The sequence below is a fragment of the Euleptes europaea genome, chromosome 1, assembly GCF_029931775.1.
Source record: "Euleptes europaea isolate rEulEur1 chromosome 1, rEulEur1.hap1, whole genome shotgun sequence".
Taxonomy (NCBI): domain Eukaryota; kingdom Metazoa; phylum Chordata; class Lepidosauria; order Squamata; family Sphaerodactylidae; genus Euleptes; species Euleptes europaea.
Genome location: NC_079312.1, coordinates 133,443,558 through 133,459,583, shown reverse-complemented (window position 1 = coordinate 133,459,583; position 16,026 = coordinate 133,443,558). Strand labels below are relative to the sequence as shown.

At 50.2% G+C, this 16,026-nt stretch overlaps 1 protein-coding gene across 1 annotated transcript; it reads right to left on the bottom strand.

The window, feature by feature from the left end:
• Positions 1 to 325: 325 nt before the first annotated feature.
• C1QTNF1 (C1q and TNF related 1) lies at positions 326 to 15,704 on the bottom strand. The gene is made up of 4 exons (XM_056854173.1): positions 15,600 to 15,704; positions 8,134 to 8,275; positions 4,218 to 4,357; positions 326 to 918 (listed from the first exon to the last, which is right to left on the bottom strand). The coding sequence occupies exons 2-4, from the start codon at positions 8,262 to 8,264 to the stop codon at positions 368 to 370; spliced, it is 822 nt and encodes a 273-aa protein (XP_056710151.1). The 5' UTR covers positions 8,265 to 8,275; positions 15,600 to 15,704; the 3' UTR covers positions 326 to 367.
• Positions 15,705 to 16,026: the final 322 nt, after the last annotated feature.

Sequence of the window (16,026 nt, the reverse complement as noted above, 5' to 3'; positions counted from 1 at the left end):
GGGGCTGAGAGAGCTGTGACTAGCCCAAGGTCACCCAGCTGGCTTCATGTGGAGGAGCAGGGAAACAAATCCAGTTCACCAGATTAGCCTACGCTGCTCATGTGGAGGAGTGGGGAATCAAAACTGGTTCCCCAGATCAGAGTCCCCTGCTCCAAACCACTACTCTTAGCCACTACACCACGCTGGCTCTCTGTCCAGGAGAAGTGAGGGCATAGTTTTATGGGAGTGATGATCCAAGGAATATTTCAGTATTGTGGTGGGTCCCAGAGGAAGAAGCTGAAGAATCAGAAATCAGTAATGAGGAAGACACTGGAAGGACAGAGCAAGGTGAAGTTCTTATAAGTATTTTGTCCATCTGCCTGCAGATTCAGGGCTCCGAGCTGGGCTTAATTAGGTATCCACTGAATGTAACATATGTATCATACTCATCGCTGAATACAGCATTATCGCGTTCACCCTTGAAGAGCCGTATCCAGACTTCATCCTGATCCTGCAGATCTAACATGAGACTCTGACTCTGCATGATGCTTCGATCACTGGCCTGTGCATACAAGATGGCAACTTCAGCCCCATTGCGCATTATGTGCAGGTAGGTTTCCTTCTGATTCCAGGTGTGCACATTGAGGCTGAAGAAATACACACCAGGCACATAGCAGAAGAACTTGCCCATGAACATGTTGAAGTGTCCGTAGAGGTTCACAAACTCAGTGTCAAAGATCAGTGTCTGGTAGTAGTCGTTGCTGTGCAGGGGTTTCCTACGGCCCACCGAAAAGGCAGCATAGGTGGTCTTGTACCGCTCTCCTGGAGACCCCACGCTGCCTTTTTGACCTTTGGGGCCCATCTGGCCCATGATCCCTGGAGAACCAGCTTTGCCCAACTTCCCATAGGAACCCCGTTCTCCACGGTCCCCTTTCTCACCTAAATAACAGAGAGGTCATAATTGAGCACCACCTCGACTAAGCCTTGGAGCTGATACTCAACTCAAGGGAGATATTGTCCATGAATTTAATCATTCAAACTCTCCCTCAGGGGAGAAGCCTGGAAGGAGATTATTCTAATTATCACAGTATAATCATTCTTTGGGTGAATATAGACAATCATTAGGCAAGTCTTATGCCCACTCTGGTTGTCAGGAGGATTTTGCCATATATAACATCCCTACTTCCCTGGGTTTCCCAATGGATGTAGAAACATGGTAAAATTCTCACCATGAAGGCAGGCACTAGAGATATGTGCACGATCCTCATGGTGAGTTACCAATTGGAAAATGATCATCTGTTTTAAATAGATTTTCATTATAAGCAAATTCCAAGGCAAAATCAGAAGTCTCTGCTTGAGCAAAACAGCAGACTCTTGAAGGAAGGTTAAAGAGATTCAGTGAGAAGTTTCTGTGGGAAGGGCAATTCCACACACACCTGTGTTTATCTATTGTGTTGTGGTCTCTGCTTTGACCACCCATTCTCTCTCATGGGTAGTATCATACCTATAAGGAAAGAACATTGGACTTGAGCTTGTGGAATCAGGGTTCAAATCTCTCCTCACTTATAACGTCTACAGGCATCCCTGGGCAATACTTTTATTTGATTATACTCTAGCTTCAATTTGTCATAACAGACAGTGTGGTGTAGTGGCCAGAATATCAGACTAGGGTCTGGGTTCAAATCCACTCTGTCAGGAAGCTCACTCGGTGAGCCTGAGCTGGTCATTCAGCCCAATTGACTTCACAGGGCTGCAGTGAGGAGAACATGCAGGAGGGGAGAGCCATTTATGCACATTGATCTCCTTGGAGGAAGGGCAGGATAAAAAGAAGATGACAGACATCTGTAAATAATGACTTATCCCACATGGCTGTTGTGAGATGAACGAGGCAAGGATTGTATGTGTGTGTGTGTAAAGTGCCTTCAAGTCACAGCCGACTTATGGCGACCCCTTTTGGGGTTTTCATGGCACGAGACTAACAGAGGTGGTTTTGCCAGTGCCTTCCTCTGCACAGCAACCCTGGTATTCCTTGGTGGTCTCCGATCCAAATATTAGCGCTCTGCATATAGCTCTACTGCATGTGCTGCAGACATAAATCGGCCTTCTAGGAACCTGCTGTTCTTGGCTTGGCTGGCAGCTTTCTTCAGCCTTGACACCGCTTCATATTTGAAGGCAAATCTACCGTATTTTTCGCTCCATAAGACGCACTTTTTTCCTCCTCAAAAGTGAGGGGAAATGTCCGTGCATTTTATGGAGCGAATGCCGGCTGGGTGCGTGCGCATCGGGACGGCGCAAGCCAGCGTTCCCCGCCCCGACAGCCAGCAGGGAGGCGGGCGGGGCCGCACAGAGCGAGCCGACGCACGCGCCCAGCCGGCTCTGTGCGGCCCCGCCCGCCTCCCAGCTGGCCATCGGGGCGGGGAACGCCGGTTCGCGCCGTCCCGACGCGCACGTGCCCAGCTGGCTCTGTGCGCCTCGCCAGCTGGGAGGCGGGTGGGGCACACAGAGCTGGCTGGGCGCGTGCGCGTCGGGACGGCGCGAGCCAGCGTTCCCCGCCCTGAAGGCCAGCTGGGAGGTGGGCAGGGCCGCACAGAGCTGGCTGGGCGCATGCGCCGGCTCGCTCTGTGCGGCCCCGCCCGCCTCCCAGCTGGCCGTCGGGGCGGGGAACGCCGGCTCGCGCTGTCCCGACGCGCACACGCCCAGCTGGCATTCGCTCCATAAGACAAGTTTTTAGAGGAGGAAAACAAGATTTTTTCTTGTTTTCCTCCTCTGAAAACTAGGTGCGTCTTATGGAAAGGTGCGCCCTATGGAGCGAAAAATACGGTATTTCCCTGCCACATTTTGATCTTAGATACCACCTCATAGCTTGTTTTTGTTCTGGGCCATTTCATCAGTGGAATCACATACTATTTTTTTTCCACTGAGACTGCCTCAACATTCTTACTGGCAAGCTAGGTAAGCTTTACAAGAGCTGCATTGCTATATAGAAGCAGAGCTACTTTCAAGAACTCAGGTCTTCTCTTGGTTTACTAGGGTAAACAACATAAGCTTTCAGACATACCCAAATGTTGTAAACAGAGCAGGGCAAACATAATTTTCTGTCTTTTAATCCTAAATACAGCATTATGAACATATCTTAACAGGTTTGCTTTTAACACCGTAAAGGGACGAATGGATCCAAATGTTAACATTTGGTCATTTGTTTTGTTGTCTTTATGATGGGGTGGGGGACCAAGACACTTACTGGGGGGGAAGGAGGAACCCAAATCTACCTCCTGTTTTCCTAGTTGCACTCACCCCTATTAATTCATGGAGAGGGATCTAGAAGTTCAGCTGTATAAGAGACTGATGTGTCACTTCCCCATTTTTCTCTTTATTTGAGCCAAGTCAGGCTATGTCCTAATGCAACCTCTAGACTCCTGGTTTTGGATGAAGATCAATTTGGCCGTTCCCCCTGGCCTGTGTAAAGAAGAAGCTTGGAGGAGACTGTCATAACAGCTCCTTCAGGCCAGGATTTTTATTTATCTCACATAAGTTCTCCCAAACTGGCCTTTCTGGAATCAGAAGAACCCAAAGGTTTGTCCAAAAGGCAATCACCCCACCCTTATGACAAAAGCATGAGATTAATATGCCAACCCACCACAGTTTATAGAAACCTACTTCTTTGCTGTGGGCTGCTAAATGCCTCTGGTTTTGCTGAGGCCATCAGGCATTTCAGACAATAGGCCAGAAACAGGCACACGTCCCAAGAAGTTAGCCACAATTACAGCACAGCATAGCATACAGGGTTGCCTGACTGTAACCTGGAGTTGTACACTGCACCTTTAAATTACCAGCACATCAGGAGCAAAGCAGTGGCAACATCTTTCACTCATTCCTCTCCAGGACCTGTTGTATTCCCTGTCCACCTCCTGTAACAAACAAGTGTCTCTAGGCACTGCACTACAGGTAGGCAGGTGGCAGACAACAGGACCAAAGGAGGAATGTGTGGGAGAGACCATGATGGCTGCATAATCTCCTCATGCAGGAGGTTTACAGAATGGATCTCTGGGTTGACCTGTGATGGTTCCTACACTTTTTTAGTTATCTGTGAGTGTTGGACCAGTGAACAATCAAACAAACAGGCAGGAGCAACAGTTTTCATAGTAAGCCAGAAGAAGGCCCAGTTGTGGAATCTTAGAAGGGCATTTAGAAGCTCTCCCTGTAGTCCAGGGCCTCTATCTATAGTAGGTCCCTCTTACCTTTCAAGATGGTAATGTTGATCTGAGGCAAAGGTTGGTGGTACATAGGATGTGCTGGAAAGTGCTCTGGAGGATCACAACAGCGTACACACTCGGAGTTTCGAGGCCTCTTGTTGTATTTTTCATAGGCATTCTCAACCCTGGGAAACAGAAAAAAACAGACCAGGAGAAACTGGAAAAAATTAGCCTGCTTTCCTTGGATAATGTGCAATGTTTAGCCCCTGTTCTGTGACCACAAAAACATAATTTTCTTAATGTCATCCTTTCACAAAACATACACTGAAGGAAGGGTTTAAAAAGCTGTGGATGGGAATTAGCCTAGAGCCTAGGTATTGAGATGGAACATAATTTTCACAGTCAACAATCACTTGGCTCCACTTTTTCCTGACCCTTTTAAGGCAGGGCTGGACCTTCACTTGGTTGCCTGGGATGTTTGCCTAGGGTTGCCAACCTCCAGGTACTAGCTGGAGATCTCCTGCTATTACAACTGATCTCCAGCCGATAGAGATCAGTTCACCTGTAGAAAATGGCCGATTTGGCAATTGGACTTTATAGCATTGAAGTCCCTCCCCAAACCCCACCCTCCTCAGGCTTCACCTCAAAAACCTCCTGCCGGTGGTGAAGAGGGACCTAGCAGCCCTTTGTTTGCCCCACCCTTGTGGTGTCACCTGAAAGTTATCCAATCACTTGACCTCTGCAACTGGCATCTACAGAAGAATCCAGATGCAGATAATGCCCCTTCCATGGAATAAAGTTGCCTAGCAATAATAACCACCCGAGTTAGATTTGAATCTGCACCTGAGTAAGCGATAGCACTGTAGCAAACTGCTCAAGAGAACCAGATCTGAGAAAGAGAAACAGGAAGGGGGGAAGCAGCAGCATCCCCCCCCCCAGTGTTTCACAGATAAACATAGGACTATGTGTGCTTGAGCCCTGACCTGGATGGCCCAGGCTAGCCTGATCTCGTCAGATCTCAGAAGCTAAGCAGGGTCAGCCCTGGTTAGTATTTGGATGGGAGACCACCAAGGAAGACCAGGGTTGCTGTGCAGAGGAAGGCACTGGCAAAACCACCTCTGTTAGTCTGGTGCCATGAAAACCCCAAAAGGGGTCGCCATAAGTCGGCTGCGACTTGACGGCACTTTACACGCACACACACACGTGTGCTTGAAACCCCTCCGTTGTCACAGGTGACCTGGCTTTGTCCTGCACTGGCTTCTGAAGGAGGGTGTACTAATAAACAGAATACAGCTCTTGCCTTTATAACCCTGTCCACCCGCCACCAACCTCAAGGTTATTTAAACTCACAATGGATCTGCTGGCACTGATCTCCTCCTTTCAAACACATTCAGGAAATATTTGTAGTCTGAATAAACAGTCTGAATAATCCCATATTAATGATTTAACGGAAGCATTCTAATATACATGTGTCCACACACACACAAACAGAGACTGTAATTTTCAGGGACAAATAACTGAGGTAGGCCTCAGTTAGGTATGCCAAGTAGGGTTGCCAACTACCAGGTGGGGCCTGGAGACTTCCCAGAATTATGGCTGATTTCCAGACAACAGAGATCAGTTCCTGTGGGGAAAATGGCTGCTTTGAAGAGTGAACTCTATGGCATTATACCATGCTGATGCCCCTCTAGGGTTGCCAGGTCCTTCTTTGCCACCGGTGGGAGGTGCTTGGGGTGGAGCCTGAGGAGGGGAGGGTTTGGGGAGGGGAGGGACTTCAATGCCATAGAGTCCAATTACCAAAGCAGCCATTTTCTCCAGGTGAATTGATCTCTATTGGCTGGAGATCAGTTGTAATAGCAGGAGATCTCCAGCTAGTATCTGGAGGTTGGCAACTCTAGGCCCCTCCCCTCCCCAAATCCCACCCTCCCCAGCTGTACCTCCAAATCTCTAGTAATGTCCCAACCCAAAGTTGGCAAACCTAATGCCTGGAGATTTTGAGGGCAGTCCTTGGGCAGGGTGGCATTTAGAGAGGATGCAACATCACTTCCTGGTGATGCTTTAGGACTTTCTCCTACTCTCTATGGTAAATACCATAGGGACATGGAGAAATTCTAAAACTCAATTGTTACGAGGGCCAGATATGACATAACTGTCATTTGGTCAGGCCGTGCCATGCCTCACCAGCCCAGATCGAGAGTGGGAGGGGGTGGCTGCCTCGGCTGTCTCGCGGGCTGCATAAAAGCTGTCAAGGGGCCAGATCCGCCCCCCTGGCCTTATGTTTGACACCCCTGTTCTAGACAGTTACTATGAAGGTCATTTTTTCTCCTGCTCAGTTTCTTAAGGGCAAGGAGACTGGATCCAAGGGCTGTCAAATGACAAGCCTACAGTTAGGTCTCTTCTGCGTGCCTGAACATCCATGTTCAGACATAAGCCAGTGTTTCAAATAGGGTTGCCAACCTCCAGGTACTAGCTGGAGATCTCCTGCTATTACAACTGATCTCCAGCCGACAGAGATCAGTTCACCTGGAGAAAACGGCCACTTTGGCAATTGGACTCTATGGCATTGACGTCCCTCCCCTCCCCAAAACCCGCCCTCCTTAGGCTCCACCCCAAAAACCTCCTGCCAATGGTGAAGAGGGACCTGGCAACCCTAGTTTCAAATCTCGTGTGTAAGGGAGGGAGGGTTGCAACAGAATGCTGTGAATTGTGCAGTACTTTGAAGCCACTTGCTCTCTTAGAATCTAAGCAATCTTCATTGATCTAAAGCAGTGATCCTCGCTCAGAGGCTTGGGAAAGGCATGTAGCTCTTCTGAGCACCATTTTCAATGTGGCACCTCCCCATCTTTCAGGAAAGTGGACAATGTCTTTAGAAATTGGAATAATTTCATTGTTTCTGTAGGCCCAAAATAAAACTGTTTTATATTTTTCAAATGCCACACAACTTGTCCATGATTATTATATCAAGGCTGTGCAGATGTAGGGGTTCTATATATGAAGCTAGGTCAGCATATGCAACTAAATGAGGTTATAGAACCACTGCTGAATGCCGACACATAAAACAAAACTCTCAGTAATAGGAAAAGGCAAGCTTAACATGCTCAGAGGTGCTTTGTGATTTAAAGAGTTATATTATAGTTATATATTATCAGTGTTTGCTTGTTCAGGGTGGTGTGCAGGGCATACTATAGTCACGTGGCTCTTTTGGTTGGTGGGAATTGTGAATGTGGCTCTCCATGATCTGCAGAATCATTGATCTAATGTTAGAGAGAGGTGGGGACATTTATAGATCTGAGGAAGGTGGAACAGAGGTGATTGAATAATTAGGATTCTATATTTTTCCTTATAGTGGGAGAGGCAAAAATATCAGGGATGCAGACCCCTTTATACCAAGTTCCTACCCAAAGATAGCTCTGCTCTCCTGACCCCCTTTCACATTCCAATGAAAAGACCAGATGAAGATCGGTCGAAGTCGTGGGGTGTGCTTGTTTCCAGAGGCTGGAGGGAAACCTAGAGAAGCATGGCCCATTGAAGTATAAAGACACATTGTGGAATGCTCACTCTGGTTATTGGAACCTTATTTCATGCCTCTGAAACACCCATTACGGACCCTTTCTGCAGTCATTTACACCTCCTCCAGAGCCATTATCATTATGCACCAGCCTCTGGCTTCCTTCAAAGTGGGTCAGAGCAATAGAGTTAATTGTGCATTAACCATACACTAAAGATGCACATTAATGGAGTTAATTGGGCATTGAAGTACAACATCAAGTTCTTTAAAAGCATGGCAACTGGGGGTTTGGTAGAGAGATTCTGAGCCCAGGTACACTCTGCATGGCTCATCAGGGCCTGTGGGATAAAGTCCATCAGGTGGTTCAGCCCGGGATCATCTTCCACAGCTCAAGAGCAAAGCTGTTGCTTTTGGGACCTCTTGTCACATGATGACACCACTGTCACAACCTACCTGGCAGTGTGATGCTGATGTGGTGCCCTTGTTGGTGTTCCAGTCCTCCCTTCTGGCTCACTCTCACTGCAATGAGCCCAGGAGAACAGGCAGATGAGCCAAAGGGCGCTTGTTGTCAGACGTCCCTTCATTGTGATGGGCCCTGCTGGAAAAGGGAGAGTCAGGCAAGGAGAAGTGCTGCGGGGGGTGTGGGAGTAGAGGTGATCTTGTGAAAGCTGTACAAGCACCTAGGGGTTAGTTCCTGAAGAGAAAGAGCAAAGCTGTAGCCCTCCAGAAAGGCTTTGAGGGGGCCGAATGTCCCATTTGAGGTCTACATGGCAGGCAGGATTTCTACAAGTCTGCTGGGTGTCTGGGGTCAAGAAGTAGGTCATCCCTCCCTTCCTGCTGAACGCTTGACCAGCATACAGAATGGACATCAGAGTCTTTCACAGCAACAACCCATCAGAGAAAGGCAGTGTCGAGGCATCTGCAACCCATACTACACTTCAGATAACTGCTAGGGTGCAATGGTGCTCCACCAGGATTTGTCACAGTAAAAGGGAAAGGAGAGACACAGATCTCCAAAATCAGTGGATCTGCCTGCAGATCCAGACTGCTGTATAGAGTGCAATTTCTAAGGCAGCTCGAAACTGATTTCTGGTACAGAAGTTCAAAAGAGGGGCAAGTGACCGGCAACTATGAGTCCATGTTTTCTTCCACACCAGCATTGTACATGTTCTCTACACAGGGCCACTTTCTTTCTGGCACTTTTATAAAACTGAATCCTGGGCTGAAGATATTCAGTGGGAGAATGTAACTCCTTGACTTCAGCACCTTCCAGTCGCTTGGCGAATTTGTTATGATCAGCAAAGGACAGGTGGATTTATACTTTCAGCAGTAGATACCATCTGGCTGTTTCTTCTGCACTGCAAAGAGACATGGGGAGGGGGAAGAAAGCTACTTGCAAAGTAGGATCTTGCTAAACCCTTCTTACTTCTTCCCCTTGCATAACCCCAACTCCCACTGGGGATCCCAGGCAGGTGTTTGTGCATCAAGTGGATAAAAGTATCTGGTAGGGGCCAGGAAGGATTAAGAACATGCCGTTGGGAAACACCTGGAGATTCTGGGGGTGGAGCCTGAGGAGGGTAGAGTTTGGGGGGACTTCAATGGGGTATAATGTCATAGAGTCCACCTTCCAAAATGGCCATTTTCTCCAGATGAACTTGTTAAGTCTGCGTTGGGAGGACACATGAGGTCGAGACAGAGTTCCAACAACAACGCTTTATTGTAGAACAGAACAGAACTGAGAACTGTGTAAAACGACCCCGCTTATATTCCCCCCTGGCCGCTTGCGGCCACTACCCCCCTGATCCGTGATGGGGGAAACAACCCCCGGGTCGCCAATGGCGCGACCCGGCTTAGGGCCAATGGGGCGCCCTGGCTTGGGCCAATAGTACGAGCAGGGTTTAGGAGCCTTCGTCTGGGACTCAAGCTTCTAGATCTTCCCCTGCTTACCCACCTAACTATTTACATACACAACACCCCTTCCCCCTAAGTCCAAACACAACAAGAGCACACAAAGTCTTTGAGGTGGCTTGGTCGTGTTCGTACTCGCTGCGACCTCCGCGGTGCTGGAGCCGGCGTTGCAGGCACAGGAGCAACTACTGGAGCGGGGGAGGGTGGTGGTCGCATCCCTGTGGGTCGGGCACTCTGGCGCCAAGTCTGGGTGTAGCCGGTCGAGTGCGGTCTTGGGCTGGCGGCCCATGAGAAGCTCGGCTGGGCTCTTACCGGTCGCAGAGTTGGGGGTGGTGTGTTGAGCCAGGAGGAAGTTCGCCAGCTTCGCATCCCAGTCACCCCTGCTGAGGCGGCCCAACGCATCCTTGGTTGTGCGCACCATGCGCTTGGCCTGTCCGTTGGTGGCAGGGTGGAATGGAGCGGAGGTCACGTGACGGATCAGGTTGTTCGCCATGAACTCCTGGAATTCCGCCGACATGAATTGTGCCCTGTTGTCTGAGACCACCGTGTGCAGCAAGCCCTTGAGGAGGTCCTCCATAAGGTTCTGGAAGATGCCCGGGGCCGTGCTGACCCCGAACTGCAGGCGAGTCACAAGGAAGGCACCCCGGTGGGTGACGATCGTCTGCGCCTCGGCCGACTCAGAGTCCACAGGCAGCTGCTGGTATGCCTGTGCCAGGTCGAGCTTTTCGAAGACTCGGCCCCCGGCAAGGGAAGCCAGGAGGTGACTGACCACCGGCACTGGGTACGCATGGCTTTGGAGCACCCTGTTCACCATGCATTTGTAATCCGCACAGATGCGGACGTCACTGTTCACCTTCAATGGCGTCATGATCGGGGTCTCCCATTTGGCATTGGGCACCGGCACCAGGACTCCATGACCGACGAGGCGGTCGATCTCAGCATCGATCCGGTCCTTGAGCGCGAAGGGGACCTGGCGAGGCTTGAGGCGGATTGGGGTGGCAGCAGGGTTGACATGTAGCCAGACCGGCGGTACCTTGTAGCAGCCCAGGGGGCCTTCCAAATGTCCTCAAACTCCGACGGCTTCAAGGGTGGGCCGGCTGATGTGGTGGATGCCCGCAAGATGGATCCCAAGGGCTGGGAACCATTCGAGGCCCAGGAGGCTGATGCAGGGACCGTCGACCACGATGAGGCGGAGGCGAGCGGAACGACCCTGGAAACGGACGGGCACGTGGGCCTCCCCCCGGACCGGGACCTGACATCGCTGGTAGTCTGAAATAAGGACGCCGGTAGGCTGCAGCTTAGGGAGGGAGGCGTGGCGGCCTATATCGCGGAAGGTGTCTATCGAGATAATGGAGAGGGCAGAGCCTGAGTCCACCTCCACCTCACAGGGGGCGCCTCCGATCTCCACGGAGACGGAGACCTTCTCCACGCCGTGAACTTTGTGGAGGGTGATGCTGTGCAGGTGCGAACCGTGGCGGCAACGGCAAGAGGCGGCGTGCTCATCGTCGACCAGGTCGTGGACGGGCAGGGCGGCGCCATCTTTTCTGGCCGGGCCTGCCAGGCGGCCCTTCTTTGCCGAGCGGCAGACCTTGGCGATGTGGCACGCCCAGCAGTTGGCATCACGGAACCGGCAGGAACGACGATCGTGTTGGTCACCACAGCTGGCGCATGGGTGAGCCATGGGGCCCTGCGACCGGTGCTGTCAGGTGGACATTTTGTGGGCTTCCATGTCGCATTCCTCCTCGCTGGCGCTTTCATGGTGGGTGGTCGCCGGGGTCGGTGGCGTGGCGCTCCAGTTGCTCCCCTGGTTGGCTCTGCCGGAGGCCTCAGCAGTGGTGGCCTCCTCAACGGCCGCCGTGAGGATAATGTCCTTTCTCGCGATGAGGCGGTAGAGCACCTTCTCGCTCCGGAGGCTGAAGACGAACCTGTCGAGGAGGGAGTCGTTGAGGTTCGGGAACTTGCAGAAATGGGCCAACTGTCAGAGGGCGGCGAGGAAGTCAGCGGCGGACTCACCCAGTTCCTGCTCCCGGAGGTGGAACAGCAGGCGGCGAGCGAGGCGCATTGGCTGGGGCGTGAAATGGTTCTCCAGGGTGGCCAGTATGTCCTTTAATGGCGCCGTCATCACCTTGGTGGGGGCCATCAATGACTGGGCGAGCTGGAAGGTCTTCGGCCCGCACATACTGAGGAAGATTGACCGCTGCTTTCCCTCGTCGTCGATGTCGTTGGTGTCCATGAAGCACGTAACCCGGTCCACGTAGCTCTCCCACTCGCTGGGGTTGGCGGAGTCAAACGCTTCCAGCGATCCTCGGGTGGCCATCGTAGCGAAGTGTTGCATCTCCGGTGTGTCGAGGGATTTCAGCAAGGCGAGCCAGACTGCCTACCGGACACCGTGAAGTCACGGAGAATCGAGAGTGATTCAGCGAGAGTGATTTCGGTAGCAAGCCAAACTGCCTACCAGCCTTCGTCGCCACTGTTAAGTCCGCGTGGGGAGGACACACGAGGTCGAGACAGAGTTCCAACAACAACGCTTTATTGTAGAACAGAACAGAACTGAGAACTGTGTAAAACGACCCCGCTTATATTCCCCCCTGGCCGCTTGCGGCCACTACCCCCCTGATCCGTGATGGGGGGGAACAACCCCCGGGTCGCCAATGGAGCGATCCGGCTTAGGGCCAATGGGGCGCGCTGGCTTGGGCCAATAGCGCGAGCAGGGTTTAGGAGCCTTCGTCTGGGACTCAAGCTCCTAGATCTTCCCCTGCTTACCCACCTAACTATTTACATACACAACAGAACTGATCTCTGTCACCTGGAGATCAGTTGTAATCCCAGGAGATCTCCAGCCACCACCTGGAGGTTAGTAACCCTATCCTTGCTCATGGTTTTCTGCTTACTAATCACCCATGGAGAAGTGACTGCAAGGATCTGGTCCTATCTACCCAAATGAGAGTGTACATTGGATTTTAACTTAGAATGAGAAAGTCCAGAGAAAAGTAAAGTGGATCTGTTTTCCTTGTACATTGTAATTGCTGAAGAAGATAGCTGGAAAACTGGGAATTGTGTGTGTGTGGGGGGGACTTTCCCTGCAACACTACACCGATGCTGTTATACAGTTCCATATAAGTGGCTTTCCACTGCTAGCAATGTGCATGGTAGTCAGGGTTGCCAGTTCCCTCTTTGCCACCCGCAGGTTTTTGGGGCGGAGCCTGAGGAGGGCAGAGTTTGGGGAGGGGAGGGACTTCAATGCCCTAGAGTCCAATTGCCAAACCGGCCATTTTCTCCAGGTGAACTGATCTCTATCGGCTGGAGATCAGTTGTAATAGCAGGAGATCTCCAGCTAGTACCTGCAGGTTGGGGACCCTAATGGTAGAGTATCAGTCCCATGAATCTGTTCCTGTGGACAGGATGCATGTGTATGTGCAGAGTTTGGAAGTTTGCCCCACCCTTGCCCTATAAAAAGGCAAGGCAGTTCTGTGCTAAGCAAAACTGGTCAGTTCTCCTAAAATCTGTGTGGTTATCCAGCCTCTGAAGAGATAACATTTCTCAGGGAATGAACCACTTGTGTGTGTGTAAAGGGCTGTAAAGTCGCAGCCAACTTATGGTGACCCCTTTGGGGGTTTTCATGGCAAGAGACTAACAGAGGTGGTTTGCCAGTGCCTTCCTCTGCACAGCAACCCTGGTATTCCTTGGTGGTCTCCCATCCAAATACTAACCAGGGCTGACCCTGCTTAGCTTCTGAGATCTGACGAGATCAGGCTAGCCTGGGCCATCCAGGTCAGGACAATGAATCACTTAGCTAGGTCAAAATTCCAGAACAAGGAGAATTTCGTGGAAGTCTGTCTCACTACTTCCTCCAGGGATCTCTGAGAATTGTAGTTTCCTGAAAATGACAGAACCTTTGCAGAAAACTACAGGTCTTATGTTAGGGAGAAGCCATGACAATCTGGTTTATGGTTTTAGTGTAGGGCTATGCACTAGAAGCAACATTCCCACTCTCAACATTAATTGCACTCACACAGAACACACATACACTTATTGAACAGTGAATACATACACTTGCACATCCTGCTGTATATTACACATATCCCTCCCTTCTCCATGCACTTGTTGGATAATATACATTTATACTCACTGTGTTTAGCTCACCCACTCAACAGATGAAGTTAATGAATATGGCCCTTCCCATATGCGTCACACATTGGCATACATTAGTGTACAGATGTACATAGGTAGGCATAGTCTGCATATGCTGGTGTGTCAAAATGTCAGCAATGGGAGGGGGATTAGGAAATCAAGTATCCTGCACAACGGGGGGGGGGTCTGAAAAGCATGTGAATATATGTTTTTTAAAAATCTGGCCATAGAGCCTCTACTTTATATGTCATATATTTATGGGAATCTCACGGAGAACTGCATACGTACACATGCAGGAAGCCCACGTGTCAAGCACCCAAGTAAGGCCCATATACATGAGATACAAATGTAGAACTCCAGATACCTATAGACAACAGTACATCAGTTGCAAGCAAGCAAGAAATTATGTATAGATAAATAGTCCAACACAAAAATCCCATGGAATCCGCACACAGAAGAAACATGCTTCTTGGGGCTGCCCCACAACTATGGAATTCCCTTCCACTGGAGACTCACTGTGGTCTGAGCATAAGCATTTTCAAAAGGGCTGAACAACATTTTTGTGTGGGCAGGCTTTGTACAGATAGTGTTAAACTGGTATGCAATATTTTTAATTTACCTACACTTAGAAGGCGGAGGGTTAATCAATTTTAATTGTTGTTTTTAAAGCACTGGTCTTTGGGGATGAGAAGGCCAAGTAATCTAAGTGGATTAATGATCACATTTTTATTATTTATAAATCATAGAAAAGTCTACTAAGCGGTACAGAAAAATTAAGATCACTAAAATGCTCCCTGGCAGATGAGAACTAATTGTTTCCTCCTTATACACAGCCCACAACAAGAAAACCACAATAAAAGGGGCAGGCTTCTTTCCACAATGAGGCTCATAACTCTTCAAAGAGACTAGCAGAGACTGGGCACACAAATGTGAATATGCATGGGATAATACGGAGACAAAAACACGGGCACATGCAGCAATGTGTACTCTGCGAGAGTGCATTTGTTTTTTCCGGTTCATGCTGGCCACTCTCCATCTCTGCAGGGCCTGATACGGCAGCCTTTAATGCCTGGGAATGTAAAGTTCCCACATCCCACATCCTGGGGAAAAAATCTCTCCACATTAGAGACCCAAATGCACAGGAATCCATTTCAGTCACAGCAAAAAGAAAAAGGACATTGGGTTGGCATGGAGATGAAGTCCCAGAGTTCTGCACTCACCTCAGCTCTCTTGGAAGCGTGGTGAGGAGCACAGTGCTTTAGCAGTGGCAGAGGGAGCTACGGATGGGGCTTTCCTGTAGCAGAAACAAGTCCTGCCACACTCTGTTGGATCAGTTTGCACAGTGCTGTATAAATCAGTGCCAAGCTGGGCTGGATAAGTGAGAGGAGAGTCGATACTATGATCTCCCTGTTAACTGTAACAGGAGGATACCACATGGAGCAGATCCTGTCTCATCTTCCAAAGCATTGGTGGTGGACAGTGCCGTCAAGTCACTGCCACCTTATGGCGACCCCACAGGGTTTTCAAGGCAAGAGACATTCAGAAGTGATTTGTCATTGCCTCTCTCTGCATGGTGACCCTTGACTTCCTTGGTGGTCTCCCATCTAAGTACCAACTAAGTACCAGGTATAACCCTGCTTAGCTTCCAAGATCAGATGAGCTTCCAAGATCAGATGAGATCAGGCTAGCCTGACCCTCCAAAGCATTATACATACCAACAGTCTGTCTCCCCACAGTGCCGCTGGGGAAAGGACCCTTGTACAAGATTCCAGGCAGCCTTGGGTTGCTATACCCCTCCAACCCACTTCCCCAGCCATGTATAATTCCACACAGATCTGAGCATCTGGCCCCAGAACTCTGCCCAGCTGGCTGGCACCTACCTTTGGGGCAGGATTACAGGCTGGCAGAGCCACTGCTTGTCTTTGCCTTTAATCTTCTATAGCATCCCCTTCCAAGGAAACACCTCCAACCCCTCTTAGGGAAGAGGAGAGCAGGGCAGTTCTGCGTCTAATCTTCAAATCTCAGGCTTCCAGCAGAAAAGCACTTAGCGGAAAATACAGAGAGAAAAAAAGAGGGAAAGAAAGGGGCAGCCTCTGCAAGCCGGCCCTCCTCCCTTGGATGGGAACACAGCTGCCGTTAACCATATGTATGCCCAGCACCCACGGCTGAGACAGAAGGCAGGTTTCCTCTGCCAAAAAATATCTCCAGATGTTGGGGTCTAGAGCCAAGGAGGGAGGGAAATGACACACACTGCCCACAGCAATGTAGATCAGATTGGCAGCAAAGAGGCAGCTCTGAAGCAGCCTG